Raw genomic sequence first — 20,956 nt, 5'->3', positions numbered from 1 at the left:
TGGGGAGGGCATTGTGGCTGTGAGAAATGGAATAAACATCATACATACGTGACATGATTCATAAAACCAATGAATGTATAAGCTAAGATGGCTCCTTTCCAGTATGAGTATCACTCCTGGGTGGCCTCCGGGTTTACATATATGACTTTTGAGATATTACCATTTAATATACAAACATAAAATGTTTTAACCAGTCAGAAGGGAACTGATAGAAGACACTTAAAACTAAAATAGTAACTAGTAGAAGACATTTAAAACTGAAGTGGTGAAATTGTACATTTGTTTGTTATTCTCTATATGTCTAAACCATCCTCTAAAGAACTTGCAGCCGATTTACATGAGGGTGCTCTGTGAATGAAGAGAAAAAGGAATGTAGGAGGTGCTGTCTCAGTTTAATTTGGGAAGGAAATGCTGTTGGTGGCATATGCCCACATGAGAACAAACAGAAGGAATCTAGAGAAATTTGCTTTTCACAAGGTGATAAAGTTATGAAAAAGAGAAATGGGTGTTTGTAAACAGATTCAATTAATGCCATTCACAAAATTACAAAAAGGAGCACAGAGGTTTCACACAGTGACAATGATATTGCCAAATGCAAACTTTTTTTAAAAAATCCAATGAATGTTTTTTATCCATTTCATAGGAATTCCAGATTTTCTTTTCTTTTTTTCTCTTTTCTCTCCCCCCCTTTCCTTTTTATAAAGGAAAGAACAATCTTTTAAGTTCTTGAAACTAGAATGATGAATTTGAAAATTCATCAGCACCCCCTAAATGTTCAGAAAATGAGGGTATTGAAGAAACTGAGTATACAGCATTTAAGTAGCTTCTTCACATTCTTCAATAATTCCCCATTCACCCCTGTGGATCCCAGCCCACAATTCCATCACCTGCCAATATCCCATGAGTGTCATTCCTCCTCATCTTTTGCTGCTAGAATTTTACTGTTGCAATTAAGACAGAATATTTCAACCCAGCATGAGTTTCCATGTGATTAACTTCTGCTGACAGACTGCCTCATGAATGAAAATGCAATTGCCTGCATTAAATAATCTATCATTTACTGTTTATTCCATTTCCAGTGAAGTTGCTGCATTTAGTTTTTTCAGTTGCAGGATACTGGTTTTTGACTTGCAACTGAATAAAGGCTGATCTAAAGATTAGGCTTCATTTTGAATCACTACTGTCTCCAGAGCATTTTCAGTTCTAGAATCCTCAAGGTATCTTTGGAAGTCTTAAAAGTTTGCACAAGGAGAAGGCTAACTGATTCGGCATTTAAGGAGTAATGACACTCAAGAATATTAGTTTTCTGTGTTGCTTTGTACCCAGTGTCATGTACTAGCTTCTCCATAGTGCAGTCAAGAGACTGAATAGACCACACATAATCAAAACACTGAACAAACCCCAAAACAAGATGAGGTGCTCTCTTCGGTCCAAAACTCCATCTAGTGGGACAATAAAGGTTGCCTGTAGCTCAATAATCCCAGAAAGTTGCTGAGCATAAATTACAGCCTACTTCAGGAATCAAGATACACTACAAATATATTGTTTCAAAAGCAAAGTACTGTTTCAGGTGAAAAGGTTACCACATACTAAATTGCAGGGGAAAGTGTAGACTGGCATTTCCTATCTTCACATACACACTACAGTAAAGGAAGCTTCCAGCCAGAAATAGTAAGATTGCCTTGTTCTTCAGGAGAAGACTGCGCCTTCTGTTATTCAGCAATTTCACAGGCCATGTCCAAGGCCTGAAAGGCTGAAGACTTTCAAGATGAAGTATAAACAAGACATTGGTGATTATAATTTCCCTCTTTCTCAAGACAAGCAGGGATGGGAACTGTCCAGATGTTATCGGACTGCAACTCCTGTTAATTCTACCCAGTACAACCAATTGGTAAGGAATGCTATGAGCCATAGTCCAATACCATCTGGATGGACGCGTAATGCTACCTCAACACAAAGCAAACTGACATGATGAGTATAATTTTGATGCTATCTTGATCGATAGTCAATGGAACACCTGGCCTCATCAAGTCTTAAAACCTAGGTCCAAAACACATTGCAGAAATAATCCAGTTTGAGACCACTTTAACTGCTTTGGGTTAGTGCTAGGGAATCCTGGGAATTGTAGTTTATTGTGGCACCGGAGCTCTCTGACAGTGAAGGCTAAATGTCTCCCAAAACAGTCCCCAGAATTCCCTAGCATTGAGCCTGGGCAGTGAAGATGGATTATTTCTGCAGTAGGTTTTGGATCTCAGCCACTACTACCTTCAGGCCTTATTCCATATTTATTTCAACAGCATCTATAGCCACTTGAGGACAAGTCAGAACACTGCAATTTTACCTGTGAATTGACAGTCTGGCCCATGGGGAGTCTTGAGCACTCCAGTGCATATTGCTTTACGCAGAAATAGCAGCCCTAAACAGAAGAACAACAGTTGAAATCCTGGATCCCATCTTTTCCCCAATACTGCCCCACTTTTGTGCAAGCACCAAAATTCATTATTACACAGCACAGCTAGTTTAAAGGTTGTATCACTACCTCCAGCTGAACTGAATAATCTCATCTTGCACTTTTCCCGCTAGGCTGTAACTGGTGCTCAGTTACAGTTGACCATATTATTACAATCCTCTGATGCATGCAAACCCACAAATCTACAAAAAATCTACAGTGGCTATTCCCACTTAAGCATATGGACTGTATCTGGTCTGCTCTGGTAGCACAGCAGGAAAGCATGGCAGAAGACAGTTTCCACTTACCTGAAAAGCCAGCTCCATCAACACAATGCCCCCAGGCAGAGCTCTTTGCAAATGGTATGTGGTGACAGGAGGGCTGGTGGTCTGGAAGAGAAAAATATGCACTGTTACAGTGTAGGAACAGAATTCCGATATGAAAGAGTCCATTTGGAAATACTTAAGAAATGTGTTCCATCCCTCTCTCAAACTGCCCATCCTCCTTCCCAAACAGTCAACAGAACAAAACAGAAGTTTAATGTTAAAAGCTAAAAGCCATCACAATATAAAATAGATCCAAACAGTAAATACAAAAACAGTATAAAAAAATCAAGGCACAAAAACCACAAATAAAACAACATAGTAAAATTAGTAAGAGAGGCCCATCAACAAAAAACAATAATACATCATTAATGATAAAATAACAGAAACATAAAACTAGAATGGTTCTAGCTGTCATTCCGATCGAGAAAACATTCTAATCTTGCTATCAGCTAAACCAAATTTTGCTACCTTAGAAGTAATAAATACATTATTGCTGGCCAAAAGGACACAAATCGGAAAGGGAATGTAAAATACATTCAAGACACCTTTGTCTAGGAGATATATACAGAGGACAATGTAAAAGGTAATGTTTGATATTCTCCACTTCCCCAGTTTTTCAGATACATAACGTTAGATGGACAGGAGTGTTATTATATCTGCCCGTCATACATTGGTACCTTAGAGCTGTAAATGCTTTTCTAGCAGGGGCCAGAGTAAGATTAATAAAGTAATGCTCTAACCCAAACAATGTCTTGCACAATGGGTACCAAAAAGAAAAAGAAGAGTTCGAGAGTGAATGAAGATCGGCCCATTTGGAAGCAAGATGAATTTTCTCTATAATCAGTTGCTTGACTCTACGGGTGGCATAATTTGGGAGTCCACATTAATATCATAGCTCTGCAATATTGTTCTAACTATAGATATCCAGGAGCTTGGAGAGTTAACAGATATTTGTTCTAAAAAACATTTTTTGGGGAGCCTGGAATCACTAATGGATAACAACTTGAGTCAGTAGAAGGCAATAGTGGTATGTGTACCAGGTTGAAGAGTAGTTTGGCCTGTTGCTGCTCTCAGAAAAGAGACAGAGGTACACTTAGGGACAGCCAACAGGGATCTTAAAAATAAGTTCTGAACAGTTTCTAAATTTGAGACACTGTCAATATATCAGGGATGGAGAACTTTTGGCCCTCCAAATATACTGAATTACAGATAATACCACTCTACTATTGGTTGTGCAGGCTGAGATTTTGAAAATCCAGAACATCTGGAGGGCCAAAGATTCCTCATACCTGATAAATTACCTATGCCACCAAATTTTCATCTCTCTTTCTATTTGAACCCAAAGCAGAGTTGCTCACCTTTGGACTCCCATCAGCCTTTGGCTTGGTATATGAGAAGGAGCTGCGTCCTTCATTGCCCATTGTTGCCAGAGCTCTGATTCGGCTGGTGCTGCTGAAAATCAGAGGGGGGGGGGTGGAGAGGGGAATCAAAAATGTCCTATATCCACATCATGATGCATGAAGCATTAAGCAGACTTGAGCAGATTCCTCACAGCATCTTCTTTGGAAAAAGTCAACAAAGCTGTCAGGTATTTCCCAAACATCTTTTTGAAGCCATACTCTCCAGGAGATCCTTATGTAAAAAAGCAGGTCTATGCCATGCCCTCTGCTAATGCTCCCTAAATTCCCTGTGCTCATAATCCTAGGCCACCATCAGCCTACTAATTCCCACTAACCTCCGGGTGGGTGAAGCTGGGCGCACCTGCACCAGAATGAAGCCCATGCTTTGCAGGTACTGGATATATTGTTGTAGGAAAGTGTGACACAACTCCAGGAGCCAGGCCTCATCTTTGGCCCTACATGGCAGTCCCTCTGCAGAATCGCAACTGTGGCTGCGGTCTCTACTGGATGCTGTGGAATCATTTGAACGATGTCGCTTCTAAATCGTAAGTGAGTAATAAGAAGTCATGAGAAACTGCTTTAGAGAGACATATGGGCTTTTGTTTTGCATGACACCCAAGGACACAATTTTTGATGACTAGGTAGTAGAAAGGAATGGGCTTATCCAGCCAATATTACTCCTATATCTTTCACCTAGTTCAACCAACCAGTTCTAACCAACTGGTGGAGAGACTCAATTAAGCAGAGAAAGGCTGCTTATTTGCCTCCTCTTGGGAGAAAAGAAAATGGAAGAAACACATAGTGGTATTATAAAGACTCTTTCCCTGCTTCCTGCACTTCACCTTCCCCTCTGGCTTGCTCTGTTGATCAGCCTGAATCTGCTGTCGGAAAGTAGGATCAAAGAGTAGAGGTGTGGCACAGTAATGGACCAGGCGTGATGACTGCTTCAGAGTTTCCAAATCTGCAAGCTACAAACACACATTAAAGAGGTAATCACCATATATTGTAGTACCCTTCACATACCTCTAGACCTCTTCCAAACAGCTACAAATTATCCAAGAGAATCACTGCCAGCTATGAAGAACATTAAGAAAATCAAAAGGGAGCTGCTATAGACACAATCACTGCAAGGGCAGTCACCAAATGTTTTGCTCAGTGAGTGCCATATATTCTATTAAACAACATTCTTGCTCCAATGCTAAGGAACATTTTATTACTCATCCAAGTCTAGATAGTCCTATCACATGAGCATACATGTTAGAACATTTGGGGCACTGTATGTCACATTCATCATTTACTGCATGCACAGTTTTAATGAACAGCTATTTACAAAGGATGCATCAAAAATAACTTGAAGGCACACAACAGCAATAACCATTTGGCAAGATCACTTATGACCAAAGACCAATTTCACCTGAACATCTCATGAATCACAAGGTAGTGTGTTGATTGAACTAACCCCCTACTTTATCTGCACTGCAGTTTCCATTATATTACGGTCTCTTTCTGGAGCTGCTGAGTTCAAGGGATTCACAGCAGAAATGCATAATACGCAACTCCACACAACACTTATCATCTGCTAACAGAGGAATGAGGAAAGAGGGAATGTGTGAAGAACATTCATAAGGTATGAACCATAAAGTGTACCAATTTGTCCTGAAAAAAAATTAGTTTATGCTCCTTATCAAGTGCATACTTCTCACTGGGGTGAAAGTAGTAGGAGATGACATAATTTTCAGATGGTTATTTACCAGACCCTACAGGTCTTCTGTTTAGAATTAAAAGTCTTCTTAGGGAAGAAACTTGCTTCACCTATGTCTTTCTGTTATCTCTAAGAACAAGGTCATCCATAGCTTGCAGAACTGGTACATATCTCTCAAATCTAAGCAGTGCCCATAATCTTGGCTCCACTCACCCCCACCAACTCACACTGATTGGCATGTTGGACTGCGCAGACCGTTGTTGCCATGTCACGAAGAGGTTCTCAATCTTCATCTGTTTCTCCAGCTCTGTGAAACAGGAGTAGGAGCTGAGGACAGCAGGTCCAGAGCCTTCCTCAACCAGAACCTCCTTTTTGGATGAGCTTTCCCTGCTGAAAAGCTTCTCAGGGCTAGAGATTCAATTTCTCTAAAATGTCTGTATTCTATGCCACCCCACCCATAGTGTATCGCTTACACCAAGTGCAACAATTACTCTCCAGATACTGCCAACTCAGGCTTAGCTGATAGTGACACAAGCTGCAATCCAACCAAATCTGGAGAACCAAAATTGTCCACTCTTGTTTTGCAGTCAATCACTTGTCATGATATCCCCAAAATATCAGTAATCCTGCTCCATCTCATGGCTGCAAGCTTTCTCCCTTAGTCCTGTCCTTCAGCTTACCTTTCCTCTCCATGTTCTTGATCTCTAGGAACTGAGCTCCATGTTGGGCCACACGGTCAAGTGCACCCAGCTCAGGGCTGTGAAAGATAGGCCTATTGATGGAGACATCACGAAGAGCTTCATCGAAGGGCACCATGTCAGGAGGGAAGTGGAGAGGTTGCATGATGCGAGTAGAACCAATGAGTCGACCTTGCTCCTTGCTAGGGGGAACACTAGAGCTCCGGATCAGGGTATCCACCTCCAGAGTGGAATTCAGGAAGGGATTTTGCTCCTAGACACAGAGACACCCAGTGAGTATCACTTACAGCCACAGAACTGACATGAGAATTCACAAAAATCAAAGTTACCTGTTTGCTATCTTCATGCCATGGAGTGTCCATGTAACAGTAGTGGTGGAAGAGTCCAAGCTTCTGGTTCAGCAGGCAGTGAACCACATGGGAACGGGCATTTTGCCACTGCAGTAAGCGAGTGAGAGAGCTGCTCAGGGCACTGCCCAGGTCCACAGACCAATTGTAGGTGTAGAGCACCAGCTGAAAAGGAAAGGGAGAGTAGTAAGCCCAACACATGTAGGTTTTTGGCCCAGCCTGCAAAAGCTTCCAGGTTCTAACCAAGTTCAGAGATTTTGCAAGGGCCAGGCATTAAACTGGACGGACCATTTCTTGGTCAAAGTGAGACTGAAGGCTACCACCCACATCCCCCTCAGGGGTGGAGGACCTATTAGAATGGCCCGCTCTCAAAGGCTGATGGAATCCGTTAAGTTCCAGGAAGCCCTAGAGGGTTGTGAAGGTTGAAGCCTTGGTTGATATCTGGAATGACAACCTTACCAAGGCCATAGACACTATCGCTCCCAAGTGTCCTTTCCAGTCCGCTTCAAATACGAAACCATGGTACACTCAAGATCTTCGTAAAATGAAGCGGACTGCGCAATGACTAGAGCACTGTTGGCAGAAACATCAACTTTTATCTGATAAGACACGCCATAGAGACTTCCTGAAGTCCTATGGAATGGCAATGGATACAGCAAAGAACTCTTTCTATGCTGTATGCACTGCATCTGCAAGGTCTCGTCCAGCAGAGTTGTTCAGGGTGGTTAAAGCACTAACTACACTGCCTCCCACCCTGAACCTGCTTTTGGAACCAACTAAAGCCTGCTGTGATGCATTTAATTACTTTTTCACAGATAAAATCTCTATGATAAGACTTGATCTGGACGTGGGCATTAAAACAGAGACAGTAAGAGAAGTGTCCAGTGACTCTGTGGACTATGTCAAACTGGATCACTTTGAGTTTGTAAATACCAATGAAGCAGACAAGCTTCTTGGAAGTGGAAGCAGGACAACATGCTCCCTCGATCCCTGCCCATCATGGTTGACCGCCCAGGGAAGTGATGCAGTGAAGAATCTACTACGATCTATAATTAATGCATCCTTTAGGGAGGGTAAATTTCCAGACCAACTAAAATAAGTGGTGGTCAAATCACTTTTGAAAAAATCCTTCCTAGATCTCTTAGTAAGAAATAATTACAGACCGGTCTCTCTTTTACCATTCTTGGGCAAGGTGATCGAGAGGGCAATTGCTCTCCAACTCCAAGTTGTCTTGGAGGAAGCCGATTATCTGGACCCATTTCAAACTGGCTTCAGGGTAGGATACTGAGTTTCCTTGGTTGCCTTAGTCAATGATCTCCGTCTGGGCATAACAGGGGAAGTGTGACCCTGTTGGTGCTCTTGGACATCTCAGCGGCATTCGATACCATAGACCATGGTATCCTTCTGAAACGTCTGAGGGAGTTAGGTATTGGAGGCACTGCACTCCAGTGGCTCCATTCCTACCTCTCAGGCAGATTCCAGATGGTGATGCTGGGGGCATCTGGGCTGCTTTTCTAAAAGAGAGCTGGCATCTGGCGTCCCTCAGGGCGCCATTCTGTCCCCCATGCTGTTTAACATTTACATGAAGCCTTTGGGCGAGATCATCTGAAGACATGGGGTGTGGTGTTATCAGTATGCTGATGACACCCAAATTTATTTCTCTATGTCTCCGACTGCTGCAGTGACTAAGGATGGCATCTCTCCTCTCTACACGGCTTGGGCCCAAGTTACTTGAGGGAACACTTCTCCCTACACAATCTGCCCTGCACTCTCAGAACATATGAGAAATTATTGGAATATGCTAAAACCAGGTTAATAACAATTTCCCACAGAGCGTTTACTGCCGTAGCCCCCAAGCTTTGGAACGACTTGCCAGAGGAGATCCGTTTTATTATCACCTTAGATGCCTTTAATAAAGCACTTAAGACAGATCTCTTCCGGCAAGCCTATCCACCCAATCTGTTACAGGAGAGTTAGAAATACTCCACCTCTGTTTGTAACGATATGTATTTTAAATGATGATTTAGTCAATACATTGTATTGGTAATGGTATATTGTTTTATTGAGTGTATTTTATATGACATTGTAGTTTTAATCTTGTAATTGTTGTTTTTACTGTTGTAATCCTGCCTCGATCCATACGGAGAGGCGGGAAATATAAATTATTATTATTATTATTATTATTATTATTATTATTAAACCCAGTATGAAACATACCTTTTTGTCCACAATTTCCATGAAAAAGAACCTTTGCCGGGGAGCTACATCTGAATTCTTCTCTGCAGAACCAAGCTCTGTGGCCTCAAAACGTTGGAAACCTTTGAGAGCTAGAAGTGATTGCAAAGTGGAGTTTAGCTCTTGAGATTCTTGCCCAGGCCTAACAGAAGCAAAGATGGAACTTCCTGGACTGTTACTCACCTGGTTCAGTGCTGCAACGCCACTGATGGAAGCTACGCCCCAACAGGATGAAGTGTCGAATGACAGCTGGTCGAGCACTAGAGCCTGGTGTGAGAGCATATGGTTCAAAGGACACACCTTGAGGACCACTGCAGCAGAGGAGAACATACAACAATTTCTTTTTTAAAAAATTATGCTTTATTGATAGTTTTTAAAAAATGCATAATACATAGATATGTCATATTTACAGAATCTTGTCACAGTTTAAAGTAAAAAAAGGTAATTTCCCTCCCACCCCTCCCCCTCCTCCTAGGATTAATTCGGTTCTAATTACATTATACATATAGCAATCCTTTGTTTTCCCTCCTTTCTTTTCCTATTTTCCAGCCTCATCTCTCATCATATATAATGTTTATCTTACATAAAAGAGTATAGCTTTATATGTATCATAGGTATGTTTTAATCATATATTTCCATAACATTACAAATTACTAGTTAGACTAAAGAAGACCCAAACATTACTAACTATTCAGTCCCAATCATCTCTTTTCACAAAACTTATATAACGGTTCCCAAGTTTGGTCCTCATTTATATCATCATCTCTCATATACGTTGTTAGTTTGTCCATATCAATAATATGATTTAACTAACCAGACATCGGTATCAGGTGCATTTCCTTCCTTCCAATACCTTGCTATCGTCATTCTTGCCGTAGTTATTAAATATAATATTTGCTTCAGATATTTCCTCACATTGTCATCCTCTATCATATTTAACAAACACATTTCAGGTTCTAATTTTATTTTATTTTTATTTGATATATTTCTTGAATTATTTTATGCACATCCCTCCAATATTTTTAAAATTTTCGGACCATTTCACCACATGTGATAAAAAGTGCCAGGTTGCTTTTGACATCTCCAACATAAGTCATCTTTCTTTATATAAATATTTGCTATTCTTGATGGGGGTAGATACCACCTATGTATCATTTTAATAAGGTTTTCTTTTACATTCATACAAAAGTTAATTTTAAATCCTTCCCCCAAGCGCTTTCCCATTTTTCCAACAAGATACTGTGTCTGACATTTTTAGCCCATTCCACCATGCATGGTTTGATTGCTTCAGCTTCTAAATGTAACTTCTAACAGTATTTATATAATCTTGACATTGCTCCTTTTTTATTGTTACTATTTATGATATCATCCAACTCTTCATAACATCAGTTATCCCCACATTTTCCATATCATTTGAATACCTTTCTCTCAACTGTCGGTATTGAAACGAATTTGCATTTAATTCTTCCCAACTTTTCATTATTAGTTTCCCATTTTCCTTTTTTAGTATATCTTTATACTTCAACCATTCTTTCATTGGTGATTTATCTCTTTTTAAAAAAGCTTCATGTGGGGTTGCCCAAACTGGAATTTGTCTATGTTTTTTTCTTTATATTTTTTCCATACTCTCCATAAAGCTTTCCTTATAATATGATCATTGAATTGTTTATTTTGTTCTATTTTACTATACCATAAGTATGCATGCCAGCCAAATACTGTATGAAATCCTTCCAGATTTAGTAAATGTTCATCTCTCAACTGAATCCATTCTCTGAGCCAATCTAAACAACAAGCATTGTAATAAATCTTTGGCTCTGGTAACAATAACCCACCTCTTTCTTTAGTATCTGTTAGTGAACTCCATTTTATTCTTGCTTTCCTCCTGGCCCAGATAAATTTTGCTAGTTTTTTCCCCCAATTATTGAATATTGAATCTTTTAGGACAATGGGTAGGTTTTGAAAAACAAATAGCATTCTTGGTAATATTCTCATTTTTATAAGTGCGATTTTCCTCATCAAAGATAATTGTATTTTCGCTCATATTCCTAGTTTCTTTTTTATCTCTTGCCAAATACTTTTATAATTATTATCAAACAGTTCGGAATTTCTTTGGTTAAATTTATACCTAAATATTTAACTTTCTTTTGAATTTTCCTTTTCTTTCCATAGGACCGTATTCTCCTTGAATTAAAGTTTTCTTATCATTCATACATATTTCTACTCCCACAAATCTTACCTCTTTGTCATTTTTTTTTTTTTTTTTGCTTTAATTTCGTTTTTAACAAAAATTGCCACTCCACTTTTCTTCTTCTCTCCTGCACTTATGAACACCTGTCCCAATTTTGGATTTTTTAAGTATTATTTCTCCTGTTTCTTAATCCAAGTTTCTCATACACCAATTTCTACAATTTCTAAACCCCTTGCGTTATTCTTCCCTTGTAAGGATGTACCCAAGCATAGTACATGGCACCACCTCAGATAATCCACCAAGCCAATTGTCAAAGAAGTCCAACCTCAGTATCTACCTGACTTTTTCAAATACTTTGACAGTGGTGTCATTTGCCATAGTGGTGACCAGGTTCACTATCTCAAGCATGATGGAGGGAAGCAGGAAGCGGGACACACTCTCCGTGGCACATTGTTGCACCGAAGGACACCCTGTGGCAGGAAGGAAACACCAAGCAAGCAACAAGTAACTGAAAAACATTTATTTTAAAAGGTAGGAGCTGAAAAACCTGATACCAGCAGTAAGCTTTGAGAGATAGATAGGTTTTTGGCTGTTAACTGGCTGTTACAGAAAGATCTTTTAATGGGGTGTTGTATTTTTACATTCATTACCATGCTAAAATACTTTTAAAACTGTTTTAAGTTGGTGCTGCTATTATTATTATTATTATTATTATTATTAAATCCCTTTGCATTATAAATTATTTTATCTGTGTTCTGTTTTAACTGTGTTGTCAGCTGTCTTGGAGTCCATATTAGGAAAAAGAAGCAATATGAAGTAAATTAAGTTAAAAAGACACTGTCTTTTGGACAGACACTAAGAACAGCCTGCTGTCCTGAGACAAAAGAAATAAAAAGCAGTCCTCTGTGTAATTGTGTTTTTGCACATACGAAACCTGCACTGACAGAGCTAGGTGTGTTATGGTTTATCATCTGTTTTGTAGGCTGTCACTTTCTCTCATTCTGCATCAAAAGCCCCAGGCTCTATGGTCAGAGTTATGAGAACAATTATTAAAAACATGTACATAGAATTTTTTTGGGTCACAGTATCCAACTGATGTATTTGAAAGACATATTGATCATATATTTGACACATCTACCATCTTCTTCAAATATACAGGGTGTGTGTCCACATAATAATAGTGGGAAACATGGAAGCAGATAAGGGAAGGGGGTATTGACAGCAGGCTCAAAAGGGGTATATCCCCCCATGACCATATGGGCTTGACCTTATTCTGGTTTCTGAGCCTTTAACATCATCCACGTATTTGCAAGCTTCTCTTCCAGAGAAGTGGAACATCATGATTCTTTTCAAAGACATAGCCATGCTCGTCTGAAAAACCAGTACGCAAAGGGACCTTGTTCGTGAAGAGTTTTAAATTCTGAGCTTAAAGTAAAGAAAGAACCATGATCATTATGCAAATAGGGATCTTGTAGTACTTTTGAGACTAACTGAAAGAAATAAATTGGTAGATGAGCTTTCCTAGACTTGAGCCTTCTTCTTCTGAGGAAGTAGGCTCAAGTCTACAAAAGCACATGCTACCAACTTCTTTCTTTCAGTTAGTCTCAAAAGTACTACAAGATCCCTATTTGCATAATGATCATGGTTCTTTCTTTACTTTAAGCTCAGAATTTAAAACTCTTCACGAACAGGAAAGTAACATCAAGTTGTCTTTCTGTTTGGTTCAGCTGAGACTGACTCAAACTATGAAAGAACAGGCCATAAAATTTCACTACATACCCAAACGATTCATGAATGCCATCCAGGACTGGCAAGTTTGACTGAAAATGGAGTGCAGGATTCCAACATCCCCTTCCTCTAGTTGGAAGGCTCGACGCCTGTGAAAAGAACATCCAATATTTAATGTCAAAATCTTGGGGATAGTAAGGAGGACCACAGAAGGAACATAAAGCCAATAAAGCAGTCCCCTCTGCTTAGACTTTTCTTAGAATCTAAGTTATGTTTCATTTCAGGAGCTGGTTTGAGGAAGGAGAGAGAGTCTGAGCTTTGCAGACATAAGCTCTTCTCTCCAACTAAAGAAGAGGCTGGATTTTACATGGAAGAAGGGGGTGGGAGAAACAAGGTTATGAATCTTACCTCTGAGTCTGCCCCTGTTCAGCAGCTGCAGCAACACGTTCCTGGCTGGAAGGCTGCTTCACACTCTCAGTCTTGTGGCGACGGCGGGTGCGACTCTCTTCAGGACGTTCCAGCACAATATCATCTGTGGTCTTGGGGCTTCCTTGCTCCACCGTCTCTGGCTTGCTCTGAGAATCAAGGCAACACAATAAAGAGAGGCTTGCATATGACATACCTACTTCCCATTACTTTGGAATGGAATGCTTCAGGCCTTAGTTCCTAGCAAGTTACTGTATCAACATTATTACTACCCTTAGCATTTATGTAGCACTTTTAATGTGTATGCATTTTCAATAACGTGTATGCATTTTCAATAAACTTTACCTTGCAGGTTAAATTAGTGCTCTTCTAATGCATTTAATTGGGGGGGGGGGCGCAAATTTTGTGACTACAATTCTAAACCAACTTAAGGAGGCAGAAAGCCACTTTGGAGAAAGTGGGTGCAACTTAAACAAAGACATATTGGGATTGTACTGTAAGATAACGAAACTCATCTAAAACTACTTTACTGATCTGCAGCCAGAATGCCAAAACTTCAAGAATTTGAGAGTCAGTAAGTTGAAAACCACACTTGTCTGGGATGGTAAAAAAACAAGGAGGCAATGGGTTGCTAAGCATTTAGTGAAGTACATTTGGTTTGTGTGGTTGTAAGCTAGAACAGTTCTCCACTCTTCTATATTGCTTCTTTAATCTACTACTCTTTGTTTCTCATCTCTCACCATGCCTTTAATACATCCTTAACACATGCCCTTAATTAGATTCCATCTATACGTAAGGAAAAACTTCAGGACAGTAAGAGCTGTTTGACGGTGGAACACACTCCCTAGGAGAGTGGTGGAGTCTCTTTTCTCTGGAGGTTTTTAAACAGATGCTGGATAGCCATCTGTTATGGGTGCTTTGTGTGTTCCTGCATGGCAGGAGGTTGGACCGGAAGGCTTTTGAGATTTCTTCTAACTCTATGATTCTACATGGCCCACCATCATATTCTCATAAAGTAATTACCAGCATATCCCAAAAACTGCGCCGCCCCATTCTGTTGGAGGGTGTGGCTGGCTCACCAGCAACTGTGGCAGGCACAGGGAAATTCAAGGAGGGTGGACATGCTCTGCCTCCAGTAGGCCGAGTCAGTCCCTTACTTTCAGACATCGTCCGCCGCAGGCTTCCTGAAAACACCAGAACCTCTGTTAAAACCATACTTCATTAGTCAAAATTACTCCAGAGACACATGCCTTGTCCATCTCTGAAGCCCCAGAAAAGACAAAACTCATGACAGGCCTTTCCACAGGATGAATTGTCTCCTATCTTTTTGCCTTCCTTGCTTTCATAGGACTGGAAATAATATAGCATCTCTGGGAAGCTGCATTGACTTCAGTGGGCTTCATGTAATACCCAGAAAGATGGGGCTCTGAGTAAAAGACCTCTACTCCTATTCAAAAAGGCCACAGCTTTGGATAAATTCATTACACAATACAGATATCAATGCTGGCATTGCCAGGTAAGACTAGAATAAATAAATGTCCTCTGAGACCCTGAAATGCCATTGCAATCATCCTCTCAACCAGAGGACTTGCAGTCCAACACACGTGGAGGGCACCAGGTTGGGGAGGGCTACTGTAGATAATGAGCTAGAGAGATTAATATTAAAACTGGATATAAAGCAGCCTTTCTCAAATAGTGGGGCGGGCCCCCCAGGGGGGGTGCGAGGCTCCGTAAAGGGGGGCACGAGGCTCTGTTATACAGAGGTGTACTTATAACAATTTTATAGACAAATGATACTATTTACAGTCGCGTGGGGGGCGCGAAATGTTTTCTTCTTCCTAGGGGGGGCTTGACAGAAAATAATTGAGAAGCACTGATATAAAGCAACATTGTAGACTGCAACACATTACCTGTGGGCTAGCATAAGACTTGATACAGGATCAAGATTCTGGTGATTCAGAAGCAGGAAAGGGCATCAGTTCTACACTAGACTCTTACCAATGCTCCCTGGATCCTCTAGTTCAGAGGACAGTTCAACACACAATGGATTGGGCAGCACACGGAATTCCATGAGTGCATCACAGAGTGCATGGCGCAGAGCACTACGCAGCTTCTCAGACAACTGCAACAAGCTGATGTTACCCTTTTCCCAGATATCCAAGCGTACCAGAGGACAGAGAGCTGTGGAGTGAAAGCAAGTATCAAGAAGATGGACCTTAGAACAGGTGTGATAAATACTGGCCTTTAGCCAACTTCTCCATTAAAATCCTGGAGACCACCTCAACTTCCAGATATCCCCAGCGTCATTACTCAGCCCCTAAGTTGCTACTTTTCCCAGAGAGAGAGGTAAAAGATTGAAATCCTGCTTTCCCACCTGGCTGTGAAGTGCCAGGCTCAGTCTGGTGCTTGCTAACAGCAGTCAAGCTCTCAAAATCTGCTTCCTGAAGGAATGATGTGTTCAACAGTGCAGTGGGTGGCCTCACCCAGTGAGCCAAGGAGATGGGGTTTCCATGATCATCCACAAAGGACAGAGCAATACACGCAATGCCTGCAGGGAGAAGTGAAAGTCTGTTTGAGATCCAAAAGTCCCAGTCCACCATGAGTAATAAGTACCTAGGAGACAGCAGCATTGGAGAACTTGTTACAGACACATAGCCATCCTTGGGGTGCAACTGAGGGCGGTAAATAACTAAACATATATCTAACCAAGATGGCAGGCAGGAATGAGGGATAGAAAGAAACAGCCAAGGAAGTCAGCACACACATAAGGTAAAAGAAAGAAGAGACCTGCACCCGCTAGAAACTGGCTGCAAGCTTTCACCTGCAAGAAGGAGGCATTCATCACAAGCTCAGCAAAGGCATCAAGGACACAGGAAACAAATTACCCATCTCTGGGCATCATTGCCTAAGTCCAGCCAACAGCAGCAAGCAAGCAGCTCATCCCTCAAGTTTTGCCAAGAGGTGGTTCCAGTTTGCATTGCTGAGCAAAGTGATAAGTGAAAACTGAGCCTCTATCTTCAGTAGGACTCAAAACATCTTACTGCCTTCCTATCAGTTTGACCTTTGCATGATGTAGACTTCCAATGGAAGAAAATGCCCATGTGTCTGGGAAATGGAAAAGAAGCCTACTTTAGACTTGCAGATACAAGCCCCAGAAATCCTCCTTAGTAAATGGATACTACTAGAATTGAATCAGGTCCAGCATTACCTTTTCAATTCAGTGGCCAGATGAAAACAAAGACAAAAGAACTGCTAGCAGTGGCAGCTGTCTCACTGTAAACTGCAGAGTAATAAAGCTGAAGGGACCAAGAGATCACTGTGTTTTCCTGTCTAAGGAACTACAGATTAATCCACACTTCAAATATAAACCACAAGGGAAGAGCCTGCTTGAAAGGGCTCTTTGATCAACAGGCAACACTAAACAGCTCAAGTGAGCCAACCAACATGCTACAGAAGAAAGCAAACTACCATCCTCCATGTCCATCAACCTAAGGTTCTCAGCAAATATCACTTGGGGGAAATGTTCAGCCTGATGGTAAATTTGCAATCTGCTCTGATTTGGGGGGATTTATGTAGGATTTTGTATGCCTGAGTCCACCGAACAGCCGGGAATGGTAAGCTATTTCAGTTCATCAACTTGTCACTAGTTACAGCAGTCCCTATCTGATACAATAGAGCTCCATGTAATTTTTCTACAACCCCAAACCAGGTGGGAGAAAAATTTCACATGGAATCTAAACCAAAAATAAGGCACCAGAATAGATTTCACTCTACATATTTATGAAGCTCTTTTGAGGTCTACAGAGATCTTTACACCTACAGCTGTTCTGAGACTTTTGTATTTTTCATCCAAAATCTAACAGTAAATATGTAGTCATTAATTTCTATATTGACTTCTTTTTTTTAACCTAAACAATTAATTCTAGCTTAGCTAGGTTCTGTTTGAGGCCAGAAATGGGGATTGCCGGTTAGGAACAATCTATTGGAAAAGATCTGGAAAAGAACAAAAGTGGAAAAGTAGGCAATACAGAGCAGAAGCCAAAACCATAGCAGGCACTAGATCTGGATGAAAATGGGATCAGCACTGAAAGAATTCAGTGGACCACTGGAATCTACAGGAAGCTACCTTGAAACTGGGAAGGTGGAAACAGGTGCTGCACAAGATCCAGCATGGAACCTACATGACAGAAGAATGTTCAGACGCACTTTGAAGTGGTGTGTTACCTGCACAACCAGACCATGGTGCAGGTGGAAAGTGAGGCAAGTGTATGCCAAAGTATATATACAGACATACAAGTACACAAACACACTGATGTAACACAAAACAACCACCAATTGGAAGTACCAGTCAGTGACAGCTTTTAACAGCCCACAGATTACTAACTAAAACACCCCACTGCAACTCAAACTATCGCAATTGCTGCCTGAACACTGCTTCTATGTTCAGCATCACAAATCCATCCTTACAATCTATTTTAGTTCCTAATGCACTATATCATTTCCAACAAAGGTGTGTTTAACACTCTTTGATAATTATCATCTACTCTCAAGGTCTTTCTGAGTCATGAATGGTTCGTGGATCATTCTTAATTCTATAAATAATCACCCATCCTACTGGGGACACAACACAAGGAATATACAAGCTATCAGGGTTTAACCCACGAGGATCAAGGAGAAAGCTTGATCTTCTAGTTCTTGTATAGGCAATCTAATCCACACACACACACATACACACACCTCAGACTGCCACATCCCTTGGAGAGGACACCTATGGCTCTTTTCCTTGACAGACTGGTCCATCAGAATAACAGGCTCAGGGTGTAGAAAAAAGTGTTGCTCATTACCTTTTCCACCAGTGCCCTGGCCTCCAGGCTTGTTATAGAGGTAGAGATCAAGGTCAGGGCTGCTACTGCTCTGGTGGAAATAGTGCTGAAAAGCAAGGTAAGAATTATTCAGATGCCCTTCTGTTAACAGAAAGTGAATCTTGGGGTGCCTTGGTATCAAAAGTGGGGTATAAAATACAGTAACTATATATGATCCTTCTTTTGATTGAGCATTTAGTAACATTGCTAGGCTCTGGCTTGTTCTTCAGTCCAATAAAAGGTTCACATAGCAGCAGAACAAATCATGACCATAAAAATAGTTCCTAGCCTTTCAGTATCTAGGATCAAGCTAACATGACATTTCTGGATATTTATCCCATAGCCCTTTGCACATAGGACAGTTCTTCAGAACTGTCCACAACACTCCTCAGTATGCAGCAATGGCCATAGGAAGCCGCACTTACCTTGAAATGGTTTCCCACATTGCTGTCTGTGTACTTAGGCGTGTGTAGAAAGATCAGCAGGTTCTGACGTAGATAGCAAGCCACAGCTGGGAGCCAAGGTAGGCAGGAGGGCGGAAGAGTGAACTGCAGCACTTCAGTGGGTGGGCTGCCAGGGGGTTGTATGAACTGCAAGAAGATTAATCTGTCACTGGTCTGACCTTATGAGCACACACAGTCCAGAAGCCTGGAGATTTTAGTAATCAAAACTTGTCCAGGACAACAGAATAGACCAGAGTTTGGAAAAGTTACATTGTTGTCAGATTTCCTGGTTTGCCCCCTCCCCCAAGCTCTGGATCAATCAGACTGATTGTGAGAGCAGGGCAAGTTCCCTGTAGTCCAATTTAGGGAACAGCTATTACCTCTACATCGGCTGGTGTGAGCTTACAAGTCCTCACAAGCATAACTGTGATGATATCCAAGGTGGCTTCATCCAGACGTCTACGTAGAACTTTTACTAGCTCATCTGTAATTTCAGGTCCTACAACAAAAAGGGTTGTAATAAGGTTGCTTTGTCTTCTAAGAGTAGCTGAGATAGGAGTTATGCCCCTCTTAAAAGTGAACCAACAAGGTAGTCTTGCTATCTTATGCCACCTGCTGTCAAAAAAATGAAGTTTGCCTTTCTGCTTACCCACCCTTTCCTTCACAGCTTTCACCTGCCAGTTCTTGAGTTTGCAAGTACCATGTTAGTTGCAATTCCAGAGCAAAGAAACATGTGTGCTAGGGGGAACTGTTTGACAACAATACGGCCAGGCTTTGCCATGGGTAGCACTGGGGAGACATGAGAGGGAGTTGTGGTGCTGCCAGCAAGACATGAGATGAGAGGTGAAAAATTGAGCCTCAGGCAGTCCAAGAATGCCCACCCCATGGGCAGCTCCAGAATCCCAGGTAGTGCAGTGTACAGGAAATGTATGAAGCAGGGAAAGTAAAGAACAGAACAACAACAACAAAATCACTCCATCCTTAGAAGGGATCCCTCTCCCCAAAAGCAGCCAAGCTGGCTCCCAAGAAAAATCCTTGAATATAGATTTTGTTACTGGACTGCAGATGAAACAAAACATTAAACAGATGTGGGGGCAATGATGGACTACTAATGGTAATAAAATCAAAGCAAGCTGTTTCATTTTGAACTATAATGAAGAGTGTCAACATATATTTCAAGGGGAACACGCTACTAAACGTAATGTCTGCCTTGACTTCAATATAAATGGGGACCAATTTTCTTGCTAGTAGCAGCAGAGCCCCTGCAAATCTCCCTCACTACTGTCCCTTCCACCTTCTGACATTATTCTGGAATAGTATACAGCCTACCTGCCTGGGCCACTCCATGAACTACTAGCTGGATGTGTCTGTCCATTTGGCTCAGAGGGCGGGGGGAATCCACACTGCGACAAGAGGCGGTGTCCAAGGATGAGCGAGATGCCTATCAAGGAGAGGCAAAAAAACCTGAGAAGATGCAGTGGCACACTAGCTCTTCCCAAATGACAGCAGAACCCATGGTATATAATACTTGCACTCAAGGGGGTAGGGGATTCCCTATCAAATAAAAAAAACTCACACTCAGGTCCTCAGCGTATATGGGCTCCTGGCTGCGTGAAAGTGCCAGTGAACGGTATACAAGGCTCTGGATTTCACCTTCCCCACTCTTCCCACTAGAAGTAATTTCAGAGAGTCTGTAGGTGAGGAACAAAGAAGATATGTTAGACCAAGAAGAATGGCAATGAAGAGGGTTCCAAAGGCTGAAGCAGAGACAGTAGCCAAATGGAAACCACAGCTCAGATTGGCTCCTCTGCTTGTAGAGTGAATCCTGAAACAAGTATGAGTCTGGAGATTTCACAGCAAAGATTTGTAAACTTACCGCAAGTAGAAAACAGACTTGGTTGAACGCTCCTGATAAACAAACATATTCTTTCTATTAACAACAGAGAAGGCAGTGAGTACAGAGCGCAGGGCTTGGATGGCTGGTGGAGAAAACAAGAGAGAATGAGGGTGTGAGAGAGATGGTGTACAAAGTGCAAGATTTCACCAAGTGCTTCACCCATGGCTATCTTTATATACCAACCAAGCCCCTCTCCCTCTCAGTGTTAGATCTGAGATATTAATTCAGCCTTCATAATTCCTACTCCTTCTTGAA

General features: G+C 41.3%; 1 protein-coding gene across 7 annotated transcripts in view; it reads right to left on the bottom strand.

Annotated features, from left to right (window-relative positions):
• Positions 1–20,956, bottom strand: part of SZT2 (SZT2 subunit of KICSTOR complex) — a 106,156-nt gene that overhangs the window by 8,443 nt on the left and 76,757 nt on the right. For 5 of the 7 annotated variants that reach the window (XM_089514939.1, XM_089514938.1, XM_089514940.1 and 2 more), the window contains 22 exons: positions 20,681–20,783; positions 20,381–20,495; positions 20,134–20,245; positions 19,185–19,303; positions 18,787–18,951; positions 18,344–18,428; positions 15,874–16,047; positions 15,498–15,680; positions 14,523–14,683; positions 13,482–13,648; positions 13,125–13,222; positions 11,683–11,815; positions 9,341–9,468; positions 9,140–9,249; positions 6,905–7,087; positions 6,558–6,828; positions 6,105–6,184; positions 5,018–5,143; positions 4,511–4,713; positions 4,134–4,227; positions 2,758–2,838; positions 2,342–2,416 (listed from right to left, as the gene is read on the bottom strand). In XM_089514939.1, the coding sequence (XP_089371065.1) occupies positions 2,342–2,416; positions 2,758–2,838; positions 4,134–4,227; positions 4,511–4,713; positions 5,018–5,143; positions 6,105–6,184; positions 6,558–6,828; positions 6,905–7,087; positions 9,140–9,249; positions 9,341–9,468; positions 11,683–11,815; positions 13,125–13,222; positions 13,482–13,648; positions 14,523–14,683; positions 15,498–15,680; positions 15,874–16,047; positions 18,344–18,428; positions 18,787–18,951; positions 19,185–19,303; positions 20,134–20,245; positions 20,381–20,495; positions 20,681–20,783 (2,966 nt within the window). Of the gene's footprint in view, positions 1–2,341; positions 2,417–2,757; positions 2,839–4,133; positions 4,228–4,510; positions 4,714–5,017; positions 5,144–6,104; positions 6,185–6,557; positions 6,829–6,904; positions 7,088–9,139; positions 9,250–9,340; positions 9,469–11,682; positions 11,816–13,124; positions 13,223–13,481; positions 13,649–14,522; positions 14,684–15,497; positions 15,681–15,873; positions 16,048–18,343; positions 18,429–18,786; positions 18,952–19,184; positions 19,304–20,133; positions 20,246–20,380; positions 20,496–20,680; positions 20,784–20,956 lie in introns of those variants that run through there. The other 2 variants (XM_089514937.1, XR_016280440.1) reach the window with 2 other exon arrangements.

This window comes from Sceloporus occidentalis, unplaced genomic scaffold, assembly GCF_023333645.1.
Source record: "Sceloporus occidentalis isolate IW3139 unplaced genomic scaffold, rSceOcc1.0.p SCAF_3, whole genome shotgun sequence".
NCBI classification, from domain to species: Eukaryota; Metazoa; Chordata; class Lepidosauria; order Squamata; family Phrynosomatidae; genus Sceloporus; species Sceloporus occidentalis.
The sequence above is the reverse complement of the archived record's forward strand: the minus strand, read 5'-3'. Positions and strand labels throughout refer to the sequence as shown.